The sequence below is a fragment of the Polyodon spathula genome, chromosome 1 (genome assembly GCF_017654505.1).
Source record: "Polyodon spathula isolate WHYD16114869_AA chromosome 1, ASM1765450v1, whole genome shotgun sequence".
Classification (NCBI taxonomy): Eukaryota; Metazoa; Chordata; class Actinopteri; order Acipenseriformes; family Polyodontidae; genus Polyodon; species Polyodon spathula.
Genome location: NC_054534.1, coordinates 54034884 through 54062869, shown reverse-complemented (window position 1 = coordinate 54062869; position 27986 = coordinate 54034884). Strand labels below are relative to the sequence as shown.

General features: G+C 38.3%; 1 protein-coding gene across 2 annotated transcripts; it reads left to right on the top strand.

Annotated features, from left to right (window-relative positions):
• Positions 1-339: 339 nt before the first annotated feature.
• On the top strand, positions 340-27440 carry LOC121319712 (epigen-like). 2 transcript variants are annotated; one of them, XM_041257427.1, is made up of 5 exons: positions 340-510; positions 2047-2157; positions 17315-17435; positions 17622-17774; positions 26504-27440. In XM_041257427.1, exons 1-5 carry the CDS (start codon positions 474-476, stop codon positions 26556-26558), a joined length of 477 nt encoding a protein of 158 aa, XP_041113361.1. In that variant the 5' UTR covers positions 340-473; the 3' UTR covers positions 26559-27440. The 2 variants fall into 2 exon arrangements, with proteins under 2 accessions (XP_041113361.1, XP_041113352.1); XM_041257418.1 differs by having other exon boundaries at positions 341-510; positions 2044-2157.
• Positions 27441-27986: the final 546 nt, after the last annotated feature.

The window sequence follows — 27986 nt, the reverse complement described above, 5'->3', positions numbered from 1 at the left end:
ACTGTATACCATTTACTCTTGGAACAATAGTGTGAATGCTTTATTTTTTATTTTTTTTACAGTTGAATAACTGTATTGACCATTCTGATCTCTGTTAAACTGGATTGAGTTCAATAAAGCACATTTTTATTTGCTTTAGACGAATACCTTATGTCACCACAAAACTTTGCTCCTACATGCTTATGGCTGAAGGCAACAGGGAATGTGAGTGTGACATGCAGTGTTACCTGTGTTAGGAACTTGCTATTGGCTGAATGAAAACAACAATAACCTGTAAGGTTGTTGCCAGATAAGATGAAACACAGATTCATTGGTTTCTTTTCATCAGATGACATGTTGTGACGGAATCTGCTTCAAAGCTATATAATTTCAGCAAGTCATACTTCCAATTCAAAGGATTCCACCTCAGATGGTGGGAAAAGAAAAAGCTGGTTTAATTCATCTCCTGTTTTAAACAAAGTAAAAGAAACATCATGATCACTTATGGGGAAAGATTTTTGTTACTGGGTGGTAAGTTATTGTCTTAGTTTTTAATTTATGTTTTATTTTATTTTATTATTGTTATTATTGTTATATGGTAATATGAAGGGGCTAATCAAAAATGATTGAGGACATGATATTTGTATTGGCATACACAGTTAAACATATGTACAGTATATTTCATTTTATTCAGAACATTGTTGTTAAAGGTTGTTAATATATAGAGCTCTATTTCTTCCAATGTTATTGCATTTTTTAAACATAAAGTCTGAAAGACACAATTAAAAATAGTGGCTTGAAAAGGTTTTGACAATTTTCCCCACTTTGTTATAGTACAAAGCATTTCAACAAGGCGTTGCTTAATTCTGATTTTGTCATTTCAGAGGTTGCTTTAAAAATGGAACTGTATGTTCACATCTTTTCACAAAAAATATATACAGTACAATCCTCCAAGTTACAAAACTAGAAATAGGTTAAGGGTTTTAAAAATTAATAGGTTTCTTTAGTTATAATAAATAACTTGTTTTAGAAATCACTAGAGGGCTTTGTGACAAAGTTAATTAGTTGTCGCTGCTTGACTTGGCTTGAAATAAATGAAAACACAATAATCAATCATTCTTAGAATTACAGTCGTTCCTTCTTGCAGGTGACATCCAATCCCTGTCTGTACACATAATGGCTTGTATTCTTAATAGCTTCAGTTTGTGCACACTCCCTTTTGTACCTGACTGAACAAACATTTGAAAACAAAAAAAAGTCTGAGCCTGAAGTTCCTGATTAAGTCAGACCAACATGCATTGCTTGAAAAATACTACTTATTTATTTATTTATTTATTTATTTATTTTACTAATTTTATATTTTGGACAAAAAAAAAAAAAAAAAATAGAGATAGGTTCAGTTCTGTTTGGAACAATGTGTTGTTTGTTCACACCATTGTGAGAAAAAACACAGCCCCTGCGTTAAAAGCTGTTGGGAGCTGTGAAATATTTAAATGCTAAGTTACATTTACCAGACCAACAAATTAATTACACATGTTTTAGGGTTTAGAGGGGTAGGTTAACTTCACTTTTGAAAAATCAAAAAGAAAAAAGAAAAGCCCTCTAAAACAGCTTGGGTGATTTATTTCTAGTTGGAGCCCTGAAGGAAAAGTTAAGGAAATCTAGACCAGAGTCCCTTGAAGATAGATATAGTATGACATTAAAAATGTTATGGTCAGTGGGCCTGATTTGTTTACATTAGTTTATTAAAGTGCAACAATTGAAGGTACTGGATACAATCTTTAAATGTGTTCAATATAAAGGTGGTATGTTGTGAGCTTAAGAAAATACTTCTGCAGCAATAGTGTATTTGAAAGCCAAGTATGCTCTTTCTTTGTTTTCAATCAGTAGGTTTCTAACCATGCATGTCAGTAAACCATACAGGAGGTACTGTAAGCAGTGTAGGGACACAATTGTGGTATTTCCTTATTGTAGTTGCCACAATTAACCAGTGATTATTGTACACAGTAATAATACTAATGCAGGTGGAATATGCTGTGATTCAAAGCTTCTTTTGTCTTTTAGCAGTCATGGCATTGACAATAATAGTTGGATGCTCATCCTCAACAACGGTGACTGAGTACTCTCCTGAAAACCCTGACACACTCAAGGGATTTGAAGAGTATAATGACACAACAGGTACGTTACAGCAAGTAGAAATCATCATTTTCTGTTTTCAATGCATATTAGCTTTATGGTGGCCATATGAGGGTAATAAACAAAGGGGAAAAAAGACAAGACTGGATTTAAATACAGATTCATTAATTTTGGGAACATAAAGAATGTATGTGATTTCTATTACCCAATTCATGAAATTTGTCTGTTTTAGGGTTAGAATTCATAGAATCCCATATAGGTTTACCAGACTTTCCAGGAAAACTGATTGACCCAGTTCTCAGCTTTTACTTTCTTGTCCTGGTCAGAAACAATAAAACTGTTAACTCGTCCCGGCTTTGCTGCTGAATTCAATTGTTTTTTTTTTGTTTTTGTTTTTTTTTTTTTTTTTTTGTTGCAGTGTGTTCAGCAAGTTAACAGCAAGTAGTTTATTACATTGTTTTAGCGCCATTCAGAAATAAAATAAACAATCTTATGGATTATTTGTTTAATAATTCCGATTGTGTTGTTAAATTAATATTGTTCAACTTCCTGGATTGTGTTTATTTATTAATGTATTTATTTTTCATTTTAGTGCCACGAGCCAATTGTGTCTTGATTAACACAACCATCTTTATAACTCATTATACTTCGAACCCCTTTGATCTGAATTGCCTTATTTACAAATTAAAAATGGCTGACAAACGTACTTACTCTAACTGAAAAACTAAAAATGATTGAACGGTTGGAAAAGGGTGAACATGTGTTCAACTTACTGAAGTGTATGGTCTGGATTATTACTGACATAAAAGCTGCAAAACAAAAACTTTAGAAATCCTCAAGTACCATGGAATCAAGCACTGAATCAACATGGAATCAAGCATTCTTGAACTATTTTGGAACAGTTGATATATATTATATATATATATATATATATATATATATATATATATATATATATATCAAATGGTTCCAAATATAGAGAAAGGGGTCTTTACCCCTTTACCCCCACAGCAATCGGCGAAATAAATGGAGAATTCCCGGAAACGTCTGGTCTAAGGGGCCAATGCATACCAGACAAGTACGGAGAGAAAAAAAAAAAGAAACCTTGTTTAAATGATCTACTGCACAAGTGATGCAAACTACATATCTTCCTTCTGTAGACAGACTTTTTTATTCTTTCACCTTCCTGTGTGCATTGCACTTAGGCAATAAATAAACAAATAAATTAAACTTGTTTAGATAAATAACATTTACAAAAAAAAAAAAAAAAAAAAAACACTCCAAAGTGATTAATGTTCTTGTTTAGTGTTCAAATGACAACAATGTTTTTAATCAGCGTGTCAGTGCGTCTGTACTGGCTTTTATGTGACCTACAGTAGGGGATGGGACAAAGTCAGTGCTGCATTGTTTTGATTTAGGTTGCTAAAATCTTGTTTTCAGCACTGGAGGTAAAATACCAAAAAAAAAAGCAAAGTATATTTCAGCTGATGATCGCGTCAAGATATTTCCCAAAGAAACTGTACATGCGATGCAGGTAACTGTTTTGCACATCTTGTAATGCGTCTTTGGAGAAAATACAATCGATCACTATTTATCTTCAGAATCACACGTTGAAAGAAAGGCTACTACAGAGGCTTCTGAATAGAATGTAAAATAAACAGCTTTCAGAAAAAAAAAAAAAAAAAAAAAAAAAAAAAAACAAAAAACTGGCAAGTCAGCGCAGTCAAAAGTAGTAGCCAAGTGAAATCAATACTATAGGTATGATCTATCACAGCCACCTAGCTTCAGACAACCCGCTGCTTACTTTTTAAACGCAGTTAGAATTTTATACCCGAACAGGCACGTTTTCTTTGTTTTGACTTGGTACAAAAAAAATTAATTATTGGATGAGACAAATAACATGACAACAAAAGTGCTGCATATATTGCCTTCATTAAGTATGCCAGATGCCCTTGGGTAACCGAGTTTTGGGACTGTTTCTAATCGATTTACACATCTGTGTAACTTGGCAAAGCTTTGCTTATCTTCCAACCAATTCAGTGGATGCAGCACATGTAGTCTCAATGTATGGGCAAGTCCACACCAGACAGAATGTCAGCAGCAACTGCTGGGGGATGTTGCATGCTTGCCTTTAACAAATGACAGCACTCATACCACTATTGTTAGGCTTTTATAGTGCTGTGAAATATTGTCTAAGGTTTATTTAATGTTTAAACAGGTCCATGAAATCCTAATTTTATTCCATACTAACCTACCCGTGAAGAGTACGTAAATCTACCACGATTTAAGTAGACCCCTATTAATAAATAATCAAAAACTAAAACCTAATTATTACCCTAAATGTATAATTATGTACCAAGTCTTGCAATTACCACATGGTGGCTGAGGAGGATTTCTAACATTAACATTTTTGATTCAATAACTTCAAAACAGGCCATTAAACCAGTGTTAAAAGACATTTCATTGTTTTCAAATATTTACCCACTGAAATAAAAGATTAAAACATTTCAATTGATTGATCAAATTAAACCTAATTGAAATAGAGAAGTTTCCAAAAGGTAATTGAGTCTGATGTATGTTACAGTTATATATTTATGAAGAGTTTAAAGTATTTCAATGTATTTCAACTATTTTACTCATATTTAAATACAGACGATCATCGACTTACGATACTTCAACTTACGATGCACAGTGCTTACGACTCTTTTGCATTATTACCCTGTTTCGACTTTACGACATCGATACGTCATGTGCGCAGCTCGGTGTTTGAACCGCAGTATCTGCCATGCTCGCCCTGACTTAGTCTAGCGGATTTTTTTTTGTTTTTTTATGCATGTAACTGTTTTTTTTTTTTTTTTTTTTTTATTTTATTTATTTGCTGTTAACAATGTCTGATAAGAGCAATTGACTCAAAACGAAACCTAAGCTGTGAATTCTGTCACATGATGAGGGGCTTAACTTCAGATGATCATATTGTCTGCTAGGAGGACCACATACACACATTGAATACATCATTGGAAAGCCCCGAGTCTGTACTTTTAAATATGCGTGTAAAGACTTAAATAAATATTTGCATGAGTTCAATATAACGGCTAATTTTTGTAAAACTATATTATCTGGCTGAAGAGTCAGGAACGTAACCCCAATTTACAGCATTGTTCCTATGGGAAAATGTGGTTCGACTTATGACGCTTCGACTTACAACGCGACTTTCAGGAACCAATTGTGTTGTAAGTGCGAGGAATGCCTGTATTTGAAAATAATAATTGCTTTCCACAAACCATATTTAAATATGTTCAAATAATAGTTACTTTTCACAAACCATATTTATAACTATATTTATCCCAGGTCTGGTAATAAGACATAGTTAAATAATCATGTAATTAATCTGTATATATACAGTGTCATGAAAAACTATTTGCCCCCTGTCTGACATTTTTCACATTGAATTTGGTCAGATCTTTTTGTGGTTTATAGTAGTATGTAGAGGGAGTCTTAGAGAAAAAAAGACACCAAAGTTTGCTGCTTCTTTCATTTGTTTGGTGTGCAAGGTAACCAATCATGCAATCTTCAGGTGTGAAAAAGTTATTGCCCCCCTAGTTAACTCAACCCAATTAAAGGGATAATTAGGGTCAGCTGTTTGAATACTTTGGTTAACAATCAGGCCTGATTTGGGCCAGCCCTACCCAAAATAAATCTGACTAACTTTGGCCCTTACCATCAGTGTGAAGTTGTCCTCAACAGGTTCTAGAGGCACATCATGCCACGATTAACAGAAATTCCTGAAGAACTCTGGAAAAAAAAGTTATTGATGACTACCTGTGGTTATAAAGCCATTTCTAAGGCTCTGGGACTCCACCAAACCACAGACAGAGCCATATTGTCCAAATGGAGAAAGTTTGGGACAGTAGTCAATCTTCCCAGGAGCGGCCGTCCTTTCAAAATCCTTCTAAGACCAAGATGTAAAATCGTCCAGGAAGTCACAAAGAACCCTAGAACAACATCCAGGGATCTGCAGGCCTCTCTCACCTTGGCTAAGGTCAGTGTTCATGACTCCACCATCAGAAAGACACTGGGCAAAAATGGGATTCATGGCAGAGTAGCAAGGCGGAAACCACTGCTCACTAAAAAGAACATGAATGCTCGTCTCAAATTTGCCATTCCACAGTAAAAACCTCATACCAACGATCAAGCATGGTGGTGGTAGTGTCATGATTTGGGGTTGCTTTGCTTCATCAGGACCTGGACAACTTGCCATCATTGAAGAACCATGAATTCTGCTCTGTATCAGAGAATTCTACAGGAGAATGTCAGGCCATCCGTCCGTGAGCTGAAGCTGAAGTGTAGCTGGGTCATGCAGCAAGACAATGATCTGAAGCACACAGTCTACATCAGAGTGGTTGAAGAACAAGAAATTTAAAGTTTTGGAATGGCCTAGTCAAAGTCCAGACTTAAACACCATTGAGATGTTGTGGCAGGACCTGAAACAAGCAGTTTATGCTTGAAAACCCACAAATGTCACACAAAGCAGTTCTGCATGAAGGAGTGGGCCCAAATTCTTCCACGGCACAGTGACAGACTGATCAATAACTACAGGAAGCGTTTGGTTGCAGTTATTGTTGCTAAAGGTGGTGTAACTAGTTATTGAGTCTAAGGTGGCGATTACTTTTTCACACAGGGGCATTGGGTGTTGCATAAATTTCTTTAACAAATAAAGGAAATAAGTATCAAAATTTTGTGTTATTTGTTCACTCAGGGTCCCTTTTATCTAATATTCGATTTTGGTAAAATTTGATAACATTCAGTGTCAAAAATATGCAAAAATGCAGAAAATCAGACAGGGGGCAAATACTTTTTCACAGCATTGTGTGTGTGTGTGTGTGTGTGTGTGTGTGTGTGTGTGTATATATATATATATATATATATATATATATATATATATATATATATATATATATATATATATATATATATGAAGGCTATATTTGCATCCTGAGCCATTCAGGATAATAGCACAGTAGTGACGTCAAAATGCCATAATCCCTCTAGAGAAAAATATACTTGAACTTTGACCCATTCAGTTCCTCCAGACCTATTTCAATTCAAACACAAATTTATCGTTTTCAATCACTGGACAACACCCACAGTTGAGAAATATTCATTAATGATCAACAAAATGAGAATATGTTAAAAAAAAGATGTAAAGCTGGTACATTCGTATCTCAGAAACTGGAGAGGAACAGGAAATTATTTCAATTAAAATAATTAAAATATTGTTTTCAGTTTATTATCTATCCACTTTAATTCACTGTTACTGAATTATCAAAAAGAAAACTATATTTAAGATTATTTAATCTACTTAGTTTACGTTACTATTATTATTTATTAAATTAACTTGCAATTTGAACCTTATGTTTTTTCCATGTATTATAAGAAAACAAAGGGAGCACCAAACAAGCGAGCGAGACAAATAATCTTCCACTCTGACAGTGACTAAGAGAGACACCTTTTCCTTAAAAATAAGGATTTTTTTTTTTTTTTTTTTTTGCAGTTTATTATATAGACAGTTTAATTCACTCTTCCTGAATTATCAAAAAGAACATTATATTTAAGATTTTTTAATACTTAATTTACAGTATTATTATTTATTAAATGCACTTGCAAACTGAACCTTAACACCCTAGATGCTAATTTCCATGTATTTTAAAACATAATAGATTGGCTTCAGAGAGGTAAAGGAAAATAATTCCATCTCGGTTTTCTGTGACAGTTTATAAACTATACTCAACCTAATGGTCTCGTAGTTTATGACATAACATAAACCCGAGATGGAATTATTTTTCTGTAACTCACTGAATTCTCTCTCTCTCTCTCTCTCTCTCTCTCAGCGATTTCTGACATTGACTGAAAAAAATAAACATTTGAACATGATCGAAATGAAATGCTTTTTGGTGTTTGCGAAATGTAAAATACAGACTAAGAAAAGATCGAAACCAAAGACAAAAATATCTTTAACGGTCTTTGTATGAAGCGATTTAAACACATTGCGAAGTGGAAAATGACATACCAACAAAGAGGGCATTGCGGAAAAACAGAAAGCTGCGTCGGTCTCTGTGTGAAGTGATTTAAACAAATTGCGAAATGGAAAATGACAAACTACCAAGGAGTGAGTCGGAGAAAATAGAAAGCTGCTTCAGTCTTTGTGTAAAGCTATTTACACATTGCAATATGACCAGGAAAACAACAAAACACAGACGCTAAGACCATTTCTTCAGTCTTTGTGTACTACTGTTATATCTGTTTATTAGGAGACGCCTTACCTTTGTTAATGCGTTGACAGTTCCTGTGGACATTTTGAAAATGATGCTGTCTCGATCCCCTGGGTCCCTTCGTGCCACCCAAAAGGTATATTGAATATGATCATATTCTACAGGTGAAATCACATTTATTGCGTTATTATGCCGCCACAAATTGGGCAGAATTTAAAATGTTGTGTACGTCTCTTCAAAATAAAATAGATTGCAGAGCAGCACAAACAGGGATTCACACAGTATGCCAGGTAATACACCCCCCCTTCCCCACCTCCACCAACTGTGCGAATTCCCGTTTGTGTCGCTCTGCAATACATTTGATTTTGAAGAGAAATGGGGGTGATTTCTGTAAGCCTCATTGAAATCTATTGTGGAGACCCTCTGAGTTCAAGTATGCACATCAGGAACTACTGAGATCACAATTCCCATCACCTGATTAGCTTTCAGTTACAAACAGTTACTCACCGATTTCCTCAATGTGAAATTCTGTACATTTCCAACAAAAACATAAAAATGAGCAAGTTTGAATCTCACAATCGAATGTATTACATTCTTTAAGTTCACATTTAATTTCTATGCCCGTGGTGACACAGAGACGCCATAGAGATCAATGGACGCATGTCACCACTCGCTCAAGGATTTTTAACAAGAAAGATAAAATAGAGATTGGCCTGTAATTATTAGGCACATCTGGATCCAATTTTTTTTTTTTTTTTTTTTTTTTTTTTTTTTTTTTAACAAGGGTGTAACAGCAGCAATTTTAAAAGAATTTGGAACAACTTCAGATTGAAGTGAATCATTGAGAATACAAATGGACAGGGAGCTGGGAAACTGGCTTTAAGCAGAGTAGCTGGAATTGGGTCAAGTGAACACGTAGAAGATTTATATTAAAAGGAGAGACCTCAACAAAGTCAGAGCAGGTATCCCAATTTCAACTATTGTTTCTATTATCAAGATGTACAAGACTCATGGTTCTGTCACAGTGCTCACTCAGTTGGAAAAATGAAGGCTCTTTCACCAAGAACAAGGTAGAATAATTGTGAGGAAGGTTTATAACAGTCCAAGATTGACTTGCAAAGATATTCCAAGTGAATTTGCTGCAAGCAGGACTGGGGTTTCCATTTCAACCATAGATTGAGTATTGCATGGTGAAGGTCTCAATGGTCACAGGCCAAAGGAAAAGCCACTCTTAGGAAAAAGTCACAAGGACAATCACTTATAGTTTGCAAAATGACATTTGAAAATCAAGATATTTGGTCACGCTGGTAGTCGATACGTTTGGACAAAGGTGGTAATATCCTTATATGGGGCTGTTTTTCCTCTAATGGCACAGGAAATTTAGTTCTAATGCATGGTAAAATTGATTCCATGGCATACCAAAATATATTGGCCAATCATCTGAAATCCTCTGCTATAAAACTTGGTTTAAAGTGCAACTGAATGTTCCAAAACAACAACAATGCAAAGCACACATCAAAATATACTTTAGAATTGTTAAAGATGAATAAAATCAAGGTTCTGGAATGGCCTAGTCAAAGTCCCAGTCTAAATCTGATTGAGAATCTTTGGTATGAGTTGAGAAGGCTCTGCGCAAGAGAAGTCCTCGGAATTGAATGAACTGGAACAATTGTGCATTGAAGAATGGTCAAAAATCACTAAAGAATCATACCAAAAGTTCATTGAAAAATATTCCAGTCTTTTAAAAGAGATTATTATTGCTAAATGTGCCTCAACTAGCTAAAGACCAACAAGTTGCTCGGATATATAATGAAAAGTGTTGAATTTAAATAAAGGGAAGTAATGTTAAAACTTTACAATGCAATAGTAAGACCTTATTTAGAATATTGTTTTCAGTTCTAGTCACCTTGCTACAAAAATGATATTGCTGCTCTAGAAAGAGTGCAAAGCAACCAGAATTATTCCAGGTTTAACAGCTATGTCATAGGCAGAGAGGCTTAAAGAATAGAATCTATTCAGTCTTGAACAAAGACGTCTACATGGTGATCTCATTCAAGCATTCACAATTCTAAAAGGTATTAACAATGTTGACCCAAGGGACTTTTTCGACCTGAAAAAGAAACAAGGACCAGGGATCACAGATGGAGATTAGATAAAGGGGCATTCAGAACAGAAAATAGGAGGCACTTTTTACACAGAGAATTGTGAGTGTCTGGAACCAACTCTCCAGTTATGCTGAAGCTGACACCCTGGGATCCTTCAAGAAGCTGCTTGATGAGATTCTGGGATCAATAAACTACGAGAAACTTGTTTGTAAACTTTCTTATGTTCTTATGTTCTTAATTTAATTTTCCTTTTCAGAGAATGAATACTTTTTAATACCTTGTAGACAATACTATCATAACATCAAAGGGTATGAATACTTTTGAATTAGCATTTTTTCAGTTTTGCAAAAAAATTGCTGAAATAAATCATTGTAGATATCTATTTCTTAACTATTTTTTTCCTCATCCACAAAAGCAAAACTTTTGCTACAAAAATTTTTTCCTATAATTATTTGTTTTCGAGAAATTTCTAGAAATTCTAAATTTGCATTCGGGTATGTAAACTTTTGACTACAAGTGTGTGTATGTGTATATATATATATACAGATGTGCTCAAATTTGTTGGTACCCCGCCACAAAAAATGAAGAATGCACAATTTTCTCTGAAATAACTTGATAAGTTGGCATCCACCATTGTTTATTCCATATTTAATAGAAATCAGACTTTGCTTTTGATTTTTTATTCAACATAATATTGTAAATAATAAAACAAATGAAAATGGCATGGACAAAAATGATGGGACCGTTAACCTAATATTTTGTTGCACAACCTTTAGAGGCAATCATTGCAATCAAACGTTTTCTGTAGATGTCAATGAGACTTCTGCACCTGTTAACAGGTAGTTTGGCCCAATCTTCCTGAGCAAACTGCTCCAGCTGTCTCAGGTTTGATGGGTGCCTTCTCCAGACTGCAAGTTTCAGCTCTTTCCATAGATGTTTGATAGGATTCAGATCAGGACTCATAGAAGGCCATTTGAGAATAGTCCAATGTTTTGTTCTTATCCATTCTTGGGTGCTTTTAGCTGTGTGTTTTGGGTCATTATCCTGTTGGAGGACCCATGACCTACGACTGAGACAGAGATTTCTGACACTGAGCAATACGTTTCGCTCCAGAATGCCTTGATAGTCTTGAGATTTCACTGTGCCCTGCACAGATTCAAGGCATCCTGTGCCAGGCACAGCAAGGCAGCCCCAAAACATAACCGAGCCTCCTCCATGTTTCACTGTAGGTATGGTGTTGTTTTCTCTGAAAGCTTCATTTTTTCATCTGTGAACATAGAGCTGATGTGACTTGCCAAACAGCTCCAGTTTTGACTCATATGTCCAAAGGACATTCTCCCAGAAGGATTGTGGCTTATCAATATGCATTTTAGCAAATTCCAGTCTGGCTTTTTTTATATTTTTCTTTCAAAAGTGGAGTCCTCTTGGGTCTTCTTCCATGGAGCCCACTTTCTCTTAAAAAACGACGGATGGTGCGATCAGAAACTGACATACCTTCACCTTGGAGTTCAGCTTCTATCTCTTTGGCAGTTATTCTGGGTTCTTTTTCTACCATTCGCACTATCCTTCTGTTCAGTCTGGGGTCGATTTTCCTCTTGCGGCCGAGCCCAGGGAGGTTGGCTACAGTTCCATGGACCTTAAACTTCTTAATAGTATTTGCAACTGTTGTCACAGGAACATCAAGCTGCTTGGAGAGGGTCTTGTAGCCTTTACCTTCACCATGCTTGTCTATTATTTTCTTTCTGATCTCCTCAGACAACTCTCTCCTTTGCTTTCTCTGGTCCATGTGCAGTGTGGTGCACACAATGATACCAAACAGCACAGTGACTACTTTCCTCCATTTAAATAGGCTGAATGACTGATTACAAGATTGGAGACATGTGTGATACTAATTAAAGAAACTAATTAGTTTGAAACATCACTATAATCCAATTATTTATTATCTTTTGTAAGGGGTACCAACAAATGTGTCCAGGCCATTTTAGAATATCTTTGTAGAATAAGCAATAATTCATCTCTTTTCACAGCTTCTTTGCTTTATTCTATGACATACCAAAGGCATGCAAGTATACATGATAAAATAGCTTTTAATTTCATCACTTTTCAGGAGGAATGAAGCATTATTTCAATGAGCTGTAAGGGTACAAACAAATTTGAGCACATATATATATATATATATATATATATATATATATATATATATATATATATATATATATATATATAAAATATAATTTACGTATTTTTCACAGGTAGGTTGCGGAATAAAATTAGGATTTCGCTGTTTATACATTAAATAAACCTAAATAGACAGTATTTCAGAACACTATAAAGCCTAAAAAATAGTGATACTTGCTTCCTTACTAAAACAGAATACTGTCATTTGTTAAAGGCAAGCATGCAGCATCCCCCTGCAGTTGACCATACATTGTCTACATCCACTGAATTGATTGGAAGTGTAAGGCAAAGCTTTGCCAAGTTAAAAAGTTATACAGATATAGAAACAGCCCCAAAACTCAGTTACCGCAGGGCATCTGCCATACTTTAATAAAGGCAATGTATGCAGCACGTTCACTGTCGTGTTACTTTCCCATCCGATAATTTATTTTACTAGTAATAGTAATATTTTACTGAGTCAAAACAAAGAAAACCTGGGTATTCGGGTCTAAAATTCCAACTGCGAAAAAGTGAGCAGCAGGTTGAGGCGAGGTGGCTGTGCTAGATCATTTTAATACTGATTTAACTTGCAGACAGGAATACTTGTTGTCTGGGCTGACTTTCCAGTTTGGTTTCTGAAAGCTGTTTATTTTACGTTCTGCTCAGCAGCCTCTAGTAGCCTTTTGTTGTGATTCTGAAGCTAAATAGCAATCATTCGTATTTTCTCCTGACACATTAAGATATATAATGAGCAAAAATATAAATGCAGCATGCAACAATTTCAAAGATGTTACTGAGTTACAGTTCATCTTAGGAAATCAGTCAATTGAAATAAATTCATAAGGCACTAATCTATGGATTTCACATGACTGGGAATACAGATATGCATCTGTTGGTCACAGATACCTTAAAAAAATGGTAGGGGCGTGGATCAGAAAACCAGTCAGTTTCTGGTGTGACCACCATTTGCCTCATGCAGATCAACACAACTCCTTCACATAGAGTTGATCAGGCTGTTGATTGTGGCCTGTGGAATGTTGTCCCACTCCTCTTCAATGGCTGTGCGAAGTTGCTGGATATTGGCAGGAACTGGAACACGCTGTTGTACGCGTTGATCCAGAGCATCCCAAACATGCTCAATGGGTGACATGCCTGGTGAGTATGCAGGCCATGGAAGAACTGGGGCATTTTCAGCTTCCAGGAATTGTGTACAGATCTTTGCGACATGGGGGCGTGCATTATCATGCTGAAACATGAGGTGAAGGCGTCGAATGAATGGCACGACAATGATATCTCTGTGCATTCAAATTGTTATCGGTAAAATATAATTGTGTTCTTGTCCGTAGCTTTTGCCTGCCCATACCATAACCCCACCGCCACCATGGGGCACTCTGTTCACAACGTTGACATCAGCAAACTGCTCGCCCACACAACGCCATACTCGCTGTCTGCCATCTGCCCAGTACAGTTGAAACCGGGATTCATCCGTGAAAAGCACACTTCTCCAGTGTGCCAGTGGCCATCGAAGGTGAGCATTTGCCCACTGAAGTCGGTTACAACGCCGAACTGCAGTCAGGTCAAGACCCTGGTGAGGACTACGAGCATGAGAGATGAGCTTCCCTGAGTCGGTTTCTGACAGTTTGTGCAGAAATTCTTTGGTTGTGCAAACCCACAGTTTTATCAGCTGTCCGAGTGGCTGGTCTCAGACTATCCCGCAGGTGAAGAAGCCGAAAAGGGAGGTCGTGGGCTGGTGTGGTTACACGTGGTCTGTGGTTGTGAGGCCGGTTGGACATACTGCCAAATTCTCTAAAACGACGTTGGATGCGGCTTATGGTAGAGAAATGAACATTCAATTCTCTGGCAACAGCTCTGGTGGACATTCCTGCAGTCAGCATGCCAATAGCACGCTCCCTCAAAACTTGAGACATCTGTGGCATTGTGTTGTGTGACAAAACTGCACATTTTAGAGTGGATTTTATTGTCCCCAGCACAAGGTGCACCTGTGTAATGATCATGCTGTTTAATCAGCTTCTTGATATGCCACATCTGTCAGGTGGATGGATTATCTTGGCAAAGGAGAAATGCTCACTAACAGGGATGTAAACAAATTTGTGCACAAAATTTGAGAGAAATAAGCTTTTTGTGCATATGAAAAATTTCTGGGATCTTTTATTTCAGCTCATGAAACATGGGACCAACACTTTACATGTTGCATTTATATTTTTGTTCCGTATAGAAAACAATGACCTCAGTCTGCATGTACAGTTTCTTTAGGAAATATCTTGAAATGATCATTAGCTGAAATATACTTTGTTTTTTCTGTCGTCCTTTTCTACTTTACCTCCAACTCCAATGCTGAAAACTAGATTTTAGCAATCTAAATGAAAACAATTCAGCACCAACTTTTGTCCCACCCACTACTGCACAATACAGGTCACAGAAAAGCAGTAAAGACGCACTGATAGGCTGATTAAAACTTTGTTCTCATTTGAATAGTAAACAACAACATTAACCGCTTTTTGTAAATGTTATTTGTGGACTTTTTTTTGTTTGTTTTTTGCTTAAGTGTAATGCACACAAGGCTGCGAAGGAATAAAAAAGGGCTATCTACAGAAGGAAGATACGTAGTTTGCATCTCTTGCGTTGTGCAGTGGTTGTGTTGTGAAGTGGGGGGGAAGAACTCTGCCCCCATTGCTGTGAGCGTTCTGCAATGTGGGCTGCTGATTTATGAGGACAGAAAGCACGGTCGTGGCAATGTCTTTCTTTTACTTTACGTTTAATTTTGTCTTGTCAGAGGAGTGTATTATTGCAGGAGTGGTTCCAGGAACAGGCAGGTGCCGAGACGAGAGCACTGGGGAAACTGGGAGAGACCCAGACATAGGCTGCGAGAGCTAGAGGCACCCAAGGACCGCTCCTGTGTTTTAGTTGTATTGTTGTTTTATTGGGCTCCTCTGGCAGACTGTTTTAATGGTATGTGTGGGTTTGATTGTTTGTATTTATGGGTTGAGTGAGGGTGAAATTGGGCACTTCTGTTGTAATAAATTGGAAGGTGGGGTGCTCAGCTTATGGGAGGTACAAATAGGAGATTGGTGAAAGGTAGGGAGTTGCAGGTTTTCCTTTTTTTAATGTGAGACTTTCAGCTGGGGTGAATGTAATGGGATTGCTCACATTGCATTAAAATAGGCACGTTTGATTAATTATTGTAGTATATTCACTTTTTATTTAATGATGTCTTTTTGATTTTATCACCTTGTTTAAAGCATGTTTATTTTGGCACATTACTTTTTGTAGATTTGCACTGATTACACTAACCGGTTAATGCTCCCCTGTTCGCATAAGTGTAAATTGATTGATTTGGAGAAGCTGAGCACCTGGTATAAGTATTCCTGATTTCATCCATTCGAGAGATTGATTTGTCCATTGTGAAGTGAACCCGGTTTTGTTCGGAGTAGAGGCTGAATGTGTAGCCAGCAGTAGTAAAGGAATTGGACCCTGATTCGGCAGGAGGTAAGAAGACAGAAAAAAAGAGCTGCCAAATTTAAAGGCGGATCTCCCTGCCTGCGCTTTTGGTCTCCATTCTGTTGTGTACGTGTTTTTAAACTAGTATTTTAAAAGGCAGTGGGGTTTCAAATTCTTACCTTACTTTGGTGACTTATTTCTCTTACTGTATGACAGGTTGTGGCAAAGTGGTTAACAGTGTACAGGTGATCAAGAAACAGACAGAGAATTATAATCCAGGTGCAATGTTCTTTAATGGGTTTGTAAAGCCAGTGCCTGATGGCAAAACAAACAGTAAACAATAAATGAAGCTAATAATCCCTGGATTTGTCCCGAAATAATAGTCCTGTTCTTTGTACACCCACACAAAACATAAAACACATACACATGTCCGTTAGTGAGTGAATTAGTGCTCATGGTGCAAATACAGGTTTTGTGATACAATTGCAGTTCTGTTCCAGGTTTGTGCTGGTCCTTGGTGACAGCTCCGGAACATGTTAGCCATCTACTAATAACAAGAAACAAATAGAGACAAAAAAACAAACACTCGTGATACTTTTTCCACACAAATCACAGATTTGTTCCCTAACCAAAATGAAGGAACAGATTACGTTGCTTCGTCCCCTGTTTATACCGTCACACATGACCCCTTGGTAAACGATTGCAGCCGTTCCTCCAATTCACGGCTGCCACATCATTTCCCTTCTGGGTCGATCAGTTAGTGCACCGAAGCTCCGCCCCCTTTCTAGATGACTGACCTTTTAACCCTAGGAATGAAGTGTTAGGCCAAACAGTCCAGGGTACTCTGTTCCCATTACTTAGTGCCCTCACAGGTCAGGAGGGAGATTTCCCACCAATAATCATTGTCTTTCTGTCACATAGGTATTTACTTTTTTTCTACATTTCACAAAAGAGTGTTGGGAACTACAAATTAAAAGTTAAAAGGTGCTTTTGGTGAATTTACTTTTGCTGCGCCAATACTCTGAAAACACGGAAACTATCCTTGTTGTATAACGAGTCTCTGGCAGCTCTTGCTGATAACTTGGCCGAGGAATTACCATTCCTCTCAATTTAGTATTTAAAACATTAAAGGCACGGAAGAATGTCCAGTGAGTGATAATGTAACCTATGACTAGGTTTGTTTTTTTTATCCCCTTTCCTTTCCAACAGATAACAGTTCAGAGATAGCTCGTGCTTTAGAAATTCATAGTCCGTGTACTGAGGATGACCAGAGCTTCTGTATAAATGGCATTTGCAGTTACCAGAGAGAACTCAATACACCAACTTGCAGGTAAACTTACAGCATTTATATCCTCCAATGTGTAGTTCATTAAAATAGAAATGTATGTTTGTAATTGCATTTGTAGGCCTGTAACAAATGAATGTATGAGTTGTCACCTAAACCTTTTGCCATTACGGATTCTCAAGATTGCACTACTGCTATTGATTTTCCTGCTGAAATTAACTTATTTTTCAGATGTCTTAAAGACTACACTGGAGAAAGATGCCACCATCTGCTTTTGGATTCTCACACAGAAGAAGTCCATGAAAGATGTATCGCCATTGGAGTTGGCATTTTTTTGCTGATTGGTGGCACAATGGGTATTCTCTACTGTTGTATTAGAAAAAGGTAAGATAGTGATAAATTAGCTGAGAAAATACAACATATTAATAAATGTACCATCTTCATTAGTTTTTAAAATTATATATGTGTTTATGGGCAAGTATTTTTAATAATAGATTGGACTACCCAGTCAAAATCCAGGTGCAACATACAATCAACAGGTTTGTCATCAGAGACTAAATAAAACATCATTTCAGATTACAGTACCATGCTATAGGTGTTTTATATATATAATATAATATATATATATATATATATATATATATATATATATATATATATATATATACACACACACACACACACACACACACACACACAGTAAAACTTCAAATAATCGCCAGTCTCCAGTACTCACTGGGGGCTGCAGGGAAATAGATGCCAGGTTATGAATAATAATATAATGCAGTTCATATTGAATGTTCCAGCCAATACACACATATGGAGCGAGCTGCACTGCGAGCTTACCAATTTGTTTTTCAGCAGCAATGAAGAAACCCTGAGAATCAGGATTAAATTGAATGTAATTTATTTTAATGTACACCTAATGCGTACATTTTTTTTTTTTTAGAACATAAGAACATAAGAAAGTTTACAAACGAGAGGAGGCCATTTGGCCCATCTTGCTCATTTGGTTGTTAGTAGCTTATTGATCCCAGAATCTCATCAAGCAGCTTCTTGAAGGATCCCAGGGTGTCAGCTTCAACAACATTACTGGGGAGTTGATTCCAGACCCTCACGATTCTCTGTGTAAAAAAGTGCCTCCTATTTTCTGTTCTGAATGCCCCTTTGTTTAGTCTCCATTTTTGACCCCTGGTCCTTGTTTCTTTTTTCAGGTCAAAAAAGTCCCTTGGGTCGACATTGTCAATACCTTTTTGAATTTTAAATGCTTGAATTAGGTCGCCGCGTAGTCTTCTTTGACTGAACAGATTCAATTCTTTTAGCCTGTCTGCATATAACATGCCTTAAACCCAGAATAATTCTGGTCGCTCTTCTTTGCACTCTTTCTAGAGCAGCAATATCTTTTTTATAGCGAGGTGACCAGAACTGAACACAATATTCAAGATGAGGTCTTACTAATGCATTGTACAGTTTTAACATTACTTCCCTTGATTTAAATTCAACACTTTTCATAATGTAGCCGAGCATCTTGTTGGCCTTTTTTATAGCTTCCCCACATTGTCTAGATGAAGACATTTCTGAGTCAACAAAAACTCCTTGGTCTTTTGCATAAATACCTTCTCCAATTTCAGTATCTCCCATATGATATTTATAATGCATATTTTTTATTTCCTGCGTGCAGTACCTTACACTTTTCTCTATTAAATGTCATTTGCCATGTGTCTGCCCAGTTCTGAATCTTGTCTATGACCTTTGCTGCTGCAACAGTGTTTGCCACTCCTCCTATTTTTGTGTCATCTGCAAATTTAACAAGTTTGTTTACTATACCAGAATCTAAATCATTAATGTAGATTAGGAATAGCAGAGGACCTAATATTGATCCCTGTGGTACTCCACTGGTTACCACACTCCATTCTGAGGTTTCTCCTCTAATCAGTACTTTCTGTTTTCTACATGTTAACCACTCCCTAATCCATGTACATGTGATTCCTTGAATCCCAACTGCGTTCAGTTTGAGAATTAATCTTTTGTGTGGGACTTTGTCAAAAGCTTTCTGGAAATCTAAATAAACCATGTCATATGCTTTGCAATTATCCATTATCGATGTTGCATCCTCAAAAAAATCAAGCAAGTTAGTTAGACACGATCTCCCTTTCCTAAAACCATGTTGACTGTCTCCCAGGACCCTGTTACCATATAGGTACTTTTCCATTTTGGATCTTATTATAGTTTCCATAAGTTTGCATATAATAGAAGTCAGGCTTACTGGTCTGTAGTTGCCTGGTTCAGTTTTATTTCCCTATTTGTGGATCGGTATTATGTTTTCAATTTTTCCGTCTGTCGGTACCACCCCTGTGTCAAGAGACTGCTGCATGATCTTGGTTAGCGGTTTGTAAATAACTTCTTTCATTTCTTTGAGTACTATTGGGAGGATCTCATCCGGCCCAGGGGATTTGTTTATTTTAAGAGTTCCTAGTCCTTTAACACTTCTGCCTCAGTTATGCTAAAGTTATTTAAAACTGGATAGGAACTGGATGACATGTGAGGCATGTTGTCCGTATCCTCCTTTGTAAAAACTTGTGAAAAGTAATCATTTAAAATATTTGCTATTTTTTTTTTTGCTTCATCTACGATTTTGCCATTTGTATCTCTTAGACATTTAACCTTTTCTTTGAATGTTCTCTTGCTGTTGTAATATTGGAAAAACATTTTAGAATTGGTTTTAGCCCCCTTAGCAATGTTCATTTCTATTTCTCTCTTTGCCTTTCTAACTTCCTTTTTGACTTGCGTTTGCAGTTCCTTTTTTTGCTGAATATTTTTTATCTATTAAACCATTTTGGCAATTTAGTTTTACATTTAGATTTGTCTGATGTAGGGATGTAATTGTTTAGCGCCTGTAGTACTACATTTTTGAAGAACAGCCATCCTTTTTCTATGGATGTTTTCTCTATTTTACTCCAATCTACTTCTGTTAGTCTCTGTTTCATACCTTCATAGTTTGCTTTTCTAAAATTGTAAACCTTAGCTTTAGTCATTACTTTTGGGGTTTTAAAAAGCACTTCAAATGAGACCATGTTGTGGTCTGAGTTTGCTAGTGGTTCTCTGACCTCTGTTTTAGTTATTCTGTCTTCGTTATTTGAAAAGACTAAATCAAGGCATGCCTCCCCTCTAGTCGGTGCCTTGACAAATTGTGTTAGGAAGCAGTCATTTGTCATTTCCACCATTTCAATTTTGTCCATCCTGCTACCCACTGGGTTTTTCCATTTTATATGGGTGAAGTTGAAATCACCCATTAGTATGGCTTCTCCTTTGCTACACGCATTTCTAATGTCATTGTAAAACAAATTATTTTGCTCACCGTCTGAATCTGGTGGTATATAGCATGCTCCTATTATTATGCCCTTTGAATTTTTGTCTGTTATTATGACCCATATTGATTCAGCTTTGTTTTCTTTGTCCAGGTTTAACACCTGGTCTTCAAGACTGTTTCTTATGTATAGCATTACCCCTCCTCCTCTTCTGTCCTGCCTGTCTTTCCTATACAGTGTATACCCACAAATATTATATTCGTCCCCATCACTCTCAGACAACTAAGTTTCTGTAACACCTATCACATCTAAAATTTTGTTTCTGGTAGTTCTAGCATTTAGATAAATACATTTAATGGTTGTCTTACCTGAGTTGTTGTCCTTGTTTTGATGCGATCTCCCTTCTGTTTTTTTGTTGATTTCTCCCCCCTTCCTTTCTAGTTTAAATGCTTCTGAACCTGCTTGAGGATCTTTTCTCCAAGTAGACTGGTTCCCTTTTTATTTAAGTGCAGTACGTCCCGTCTATGCAGATAGTCCTCATTGTAGAATGTGGTCCAATGATCAAGATAGGTGAAGCCTTCCCGTGTGCACCACATCTTCAGCCATGCGTTTAGATTAATTATTTCCAGCTGTCCATATGATCCTTTGCAAGGTGCCGGTACTATACCAGAAAATACCACAGTTTTGGTCTTGTCTTTTAATTTCCTTCCTAGCTCTCTGAATTTGTTTTGCAGGGATTTTGGTCTGTCTCTTCCAATGTTGTTTGTATTGTTGTGGTAAGGTGGTCCAAACTGTGAATTGAACTTGCTGTGTTTCTCAATATGGAGTCCCCAACAATCATGACCTTCCTTCTATTTGCTGTCTGGCCACCACTGTCAATAGGGTCCTGGATGTTGTTCCTTTCATTTTCTTGTTGTTGGTTTTGCTCATCAAAATTTTGAAGTGACTCAAATTTGTTGGTTGTTTTGATTTCTGGTGGTTGTGTTTGACGAAGTTTCTTTTTTTCCCTGCTTCTGCCTAGCTGAACCCAGCTGTTCTGACCTTCTATCTCCCTGGTGGCTTTCAGTCTGTTAGGGGTGATGCAGACTTCCATGGATTGTGGGTGTGCCAGCTTCTCAAGTTCCTGTTGCTCTCTCATTTCTTGCAGCTTCATTTCTAGCATACTTACTAGATTATGCAAGTCCTGGATTGCGCGGCACTTTACGTACACTTGGTTTAGCTCTTCTGGGTTTTCTCGGATTTCCCACATCATGCAAGTGTCACAGATTACTGGCTTGCAGACCATGTTGATGTTTATTTTCTTCTGCAGCCATCAACCTGCTTTCCAACTGCTTCTAAACTGCTCTGCACTTTTCCACGCCTGTACTTCTCCCATGCTGTCGCTTCTCTGTTGCTGGGAAGACTGCCTCATTTATAGCTGCATTGTTCTGCTGTGCTGTTGGCTCCTCCCCTCGCCCATGTATCAGAACGGCACTAATTTTGAATCAGCTGCTCTGAGTTTCAGCTTGTTTGTTATCAGAAAAACACACGCGGCTGTTTGACTTTGAGCTGCAGTGTTTCCCCAAAGTCCTGTGTTTTCTGATTAAAGCAATTAAAGATGTACTTTCTTCTTACTGCTTCTACTCTGCTCTACACTTTTCCACACCTGTACTTCTCCCACGCTGTCACTTCCAGTCGCTGTCGCTGGGAAGACTCAATGTCGCTGGGAAAACTCAGTGATGTTATTCATTTTAAAAGCAGTTGTGAAGCTTTTTTGTATGAACAGAATTTATTTTATTTGAATATTCATATTTTGCTCCTTTTCCAGCGTTCAAATTTATTAATGTACACTATGGCAAAGTGCCCGCCCCTGTGTGTATTTTGTGTTGTATGTTGTGTGTTAATGTTGGTGTATAGTCATTGGTACATGGGCTATAAACAGGTCTGTGTAACACAAGTGTTTAAAATCTATATTTGTATTTAGGCACGAGGATTGCACAGCACTTCACATGAAAGTAAAAAGTAATAATATATCAGCATAGGGAATTGCACTTTTATTAATTCACGTGCAGTTGTACCGCAACTCCAATTGAATGATTAATTAGCAATCAAGTCTCGGTACAGCTGCATAAAAGCAGAATGTTTTCACTCACTCAGGGTTGTGTGTTCGATGAATGGAGAACAGGATTGGAGACGGAGGTAATTGTAATAATAATAAGAAGAAGAAGTTAAAATAGAAGCTTACCGTGTTTTGTCTGTATAATCCATTTTTTTTGTCTTTTTGTTTGGGCTGTGAATGCTGTGTCCTTGGTTTGTTTGTCTTACAACCTTTTATTTTCTCTCTGTCTGTTCATTATTAAATGCTGAGCAAGACCATTCCGCTCAGCTTCACCAAACTCCACCTGTTGTTTATTTCCTGGTTCCTGGTTTCTGGTCTGACGTCACCCACTGCAGCCATCTTTGTGACACGTAGTGTCATCATGGGATTACCAGCACCTCCTAGATGCAGACCAGAGAGGGAACCGCAGTGTTTTAAAAAAAAAAAAAAGGCAAAAATGGAAGGCTGGAGAGATGGCTGCCTTGCCTGCGGGGTGTACGGGCACGTGGTGGCTGTCTGCCCCTTCCAAGAGGAGGAGGAGGAACCAGTCGAGGAGAAGAAGGTGAGGAGAAGGAGGGGCAGGAAAAATCTGCAGCTGCAGCAACAGCAGGAGGAAGTCGGGGATGACAGTTAGGAGGTATTTTTAAAGAATCTCACAGTGGAGCTGTGCCCCGGCTGTGGGGCGTATAGGCACACGTTTGCCATCGGCGCCATGCAATATACAGAGACAGAAGTAATGCCTGTGTGGGATGAGACCGTGCATCCAGCGCCCAGACAGGAGGACCGTGGGAAAGCAAAACCCGAGGGACTGCTGTTGCGACCTCCGCCAGCAGAGGAAGAATGCCTGCTGACCCCATCTCCACCAGCAGAGGAAGAATGCCTGCTGTCCCCATCTCCACCAGCAGAGGGTGAGTGCCTGCTGGTATCACTTTCCCTACCGTCACCACCTGGAGGAGAGGAGCAGGTGCTTCCTCTGCCTCCATCACCTTCCCCTGCAAGTGAGGGAGAGCCACACCAGTCCCCTGTAAGTGAGGGAGAGCCGCACCAGTCCCCTGTAATAAGGGTAGACTAAACGCCGCTCCCAACTCCGCTGCCAGGAGACTACACGCCTCCGCCTCCTCCACTAGCAGGAGCAGAGCAGCAAGAGCTGACTCTGCCTCCGCCACCTCAACCGCCAGGAACAGAGCAGCAGGAGCTGCCTCTGCCACCTCCTCCTCCAGGAGCAGAGCAGCTGCCTCTGCCACTTCCACCAGCAGAGGGTGAATGCCTGCTGGGTCCCCGTCCACCAACAGAGGGGAATGTCTGCTGGGTCCCCGTCCACCAGCAGAGGGTGAATGCCTGCTGGGTCCCTTTCCACCAGCAGAGGATGAATACCTGCTGGTATCAATTCTTCTACCAGCAGAGGATGAATGCCTGTTGGTATCACTTCCCCCACCATCACAAGGAGAGGAGCTGGAGCTGCCTCTGCCTCCATCACCATCAGGGGGAGAGGAGCAGGAGCTGCCTCTCCCTTCACCAGAAGGACTAGGAATAGATGCTGGTCCTCCTCAGCAGCCCTTGCATAGGCTGCTAAGGGAAGTACGGGAAAGAACCGCCCGGCCGCAGTAGCCGAGAAGAGGGCCAACACCCCCACCCAAGCTTGTCCTGACTCCCTGCCTCCCTTCGCCCAAGGATGCCTGCCTCGCTTCGCACAAGGATGATTACCTCACTTCGCCCAGGGTTGCCTGCGGCTCCACTTCACCCTGGGTTGCCTACCGCTCCGCATTGCCTGGGGTCACTGGAACTGCTTCGCCAGGGGTCACAGTCAGCTCTGCTTGGCTGCAGGGGTCAGTGTGGCCGGAGCCCCACCAGAGGGAGCTGCCGGCTATGAAAAAGGGAGGAGAGGTCAGGAGACCACCTTTCCCCGCAGCAATTTTGCTGCAGGAGTTCTGGAGGCTGGAGTCCCCACAGAGGGAGCTGCTGGCTATGAAGGGGGGAGAGGTCAGGAGACCACCTTTCCCCGCAGCAGTTTCACTGCCGGAGATCTAGGGGGAGGTCTGGAGACCACCAACCCCAGCAGCTTTTCCGCTGCTGGACTTGTCCCGGCTGAAGGAGTCAGTCTGGGAGCTGTCAGCACGTCTGCTGACAACATGGCCAGTAGCAGCCTGGCTACTGGCAACATTGCCGCCCATCAACCTCTTAAAGTCCCTGTTCTTGGCCCAGGACTTTGAGAGAGACTTTTGGGATTTTAAGGGGGGAGGTGGCCATTGAGGCCATGTGTGCTTTGCACAAGGGGGGGTATATGTGGCAAAGTTCCCGTCCCTGTGTTTATTTTGTGTTACATGTTGTGTGTTAATGTTGGTGTACAGTACACGGGATATAAACGGGTCTGTGTAACACGAGTGTTTAAAATGTATATTTGTATTTAGGCATGTGGATTGCACAGCACTTCACTTGCAAGTAAAAAGTAATAATATATGAGCACAGGGAATTGCACTTTTATTAATTCACGTGCAGTTGTACCTCAACTCCAATTGAATGACTGATTAGCAATCAAGTCTCAGTATAGCTGCATAAAAGCAGCATGTGTTTTCACCAACTCGGGGTTGTATGTTCGGTGAGTAGAGAACGGGATTGGAGATGGAGGTAATTGTAATAATAATAATAAGAAGAAAAAATTAAAATAGAAGCTCACCGTGTTTTGTCTGTATAGTCCGTTTTGCTTGTCTTTTTTTGTTTTGGCTACGAGTGCCGTGTTCTGTGTCTTGTTTGTCTTCCAAACTTTTATTTTCTGTCTGTCTGTTCATTATTAAATGCTGAGCGAGACCATTCGCTCAACTTCACCAAACTCCACCTCTTTTGTTTATTTTCTGGTTTCTGGTTTCTGGTCTGACATCACCCACTGCAGCCGTCTTTGTGACAACACGTTATAAAAACAAATTTGTCAGTTTTGCTTTGGTTTGTGATAAAACCAGTACTTGTATTGTTTTTATTGTTAATCTTAAAAACAGTCTGAAGAATTTTTGGGTTCTTCTCAGGGTTGCATTTTTTCATATTAACAGTGTTTTGTGCTGTTGTTTTTCAATGAAGGTTAGTTTCTGGTTAATTTTTCATTTATTGTCCATGCTTACCAATGTACATGCTTTGAGGATGAACAATAAATATAATATGTGTTAATAAAGATTTTACTTATTGCTTTTATTTATTTTAAAACCATGTTTGTTTGTTTTTTATTGTGCTGCAAAGCTACCTTAATACACACTTGTGTTCTGATATTTACAGGGCTGTCTGTAGTGGATTTTACTGTTTTATTATTATTATTATTATTATTATTATTATTATTATTATTATTACTACTACTACTAACAGTGGTAGATGCAATTGAGCTTTGCAATACAGATTCACTCTTCTGTGTGTTCATTTTCCAACGTTTTGCATATCATTGTTTACCAAGGTACACAACCTTTAATGACATTGATGGAATGTTGTAATTTACTTATTTCGTTTCTATAAGGTTGTGTGCAGGCAGTTTTTTCATGATTGCACTTGAAGTATTTGCAGATGTTAGTGATCTTACATAATAAACGCAGAGTCTCAAATAGTCGCCGATGTTTAATAGGCATTGTACCTTTGTAGTGTATTTGATATGTTTGACTGAGGAAATCTGAACGGATGTAGCACTTGTTTTCCCATACTGAGATATAAGTATATGTTCTTCTGCCTCACAATGTAACTGTCTTTTATTGCAGATACAAGAAACAAAAGTCCCCATACCAGATATGTCTTCCAGACAGCACAGTATGAAGACATAGAAGGGGATGCTGGCGAACAACAATTGGTGTAAAATCCTCAGCTCATCTCAATAGGTTTTGACATGGCCAGGTTTACAATGTTATATGACTTTTGATTTTTAAAGGATCTACAAAGCTCCTGACATAGACTATTTGTGACAGCTCTTTGAAAGTATGTCTCTCTAAACAAATGATGTGTTCAACGGGAGGGAAGGGATTCAGGAGTTTTGACCCATGGAGTTATTCTCCATTAGTTTATAAGAGCTCTACAGCATTATTTATTATGAAACGGACTGTTAGAATGCTTCATGATGATTGGTCCATCAGTGTTCCAAGCAATGTTATGATTTAGGAACTACTAAGGAACAAAGGGAAATCACTGCACCTGTGCTAACCACATATCACTGCACCACCAAAATCAAAGAAAACATCTGTCAAAATACCTGCTGTCATGGAAGATACTGAGAAATTAAAGTGTCTTGTCATATGTTCCAGTTTATAATCATTTGCACTATGAATAAGTTAGCTATTTTAAACAAGACGCTGTGTGGGTATTTTATTTGTAGTACATACCACTCATTTTCTGTAACTTCAGCTGTCAGATATTCAGTTTTATTTTCCTCCTTTTAGTTGGTATCAGCCATCATTTTGTTATACTGACTCCGTTAATTTTTAACTGTACATTTTAATGTTTTTTGATGCTATTTACATTACTACTTGCAATGTCTTAACCAACTGATTTGCCTTTCTTCACTGCCTCTCTTCTCCTTTACTTCTGCGCACTCAGTCTCTTTACAGGCACAAACATGTAACATTGGTTTCCATGCATGTTTTTTTTTTAGCTTGAAAAATATCTAGTGTAAAATGTTTTTTGGGGGGTTTGCATTTGCTCAGTTTATTTTACTCAAGTAAATCGGGTTTTTCACCCGACATCATGCAAATGAATGGGACGGGTGGGGGTTGATATGTAAATTAGCTATGCGTAAAGTACTCATGCTGTTTTTGAAGATAAGTAGTGCAATTTTGTGAAAATGTGGTTTCCATGCGCAGAGAACTGGCACACGAGTAAATCTAAGCTGCTGTAATAAAGCAAAATACCTTGTGCCTGGTTGGTTAATAATGTGTTTTACTGCTCTTGCCCAAATTGTTTTTTAAATATCGTTGGCGGGGTGGCATGTCGTTAGTATTGGATGCGTTTCAACTAATTTATCTTATGGCTCATTTATTAAAACTTAACTGAGAGGTATAAAATAAAACTGACCAATACAGTTATTGTAGATCAGCATGGCTGAAAACTAGCAGAGACGTAGCATGTTTCCCTTTGTTTCAGAAGCTTGAACCTCCAAACATCCTCTACCCACAAATCCTTATGCCTTGTTATCTAATGCCAGTGGCTAGCAAAAGGACGGTTTGGACACATACTTGTCCATCTTGAGGGAAG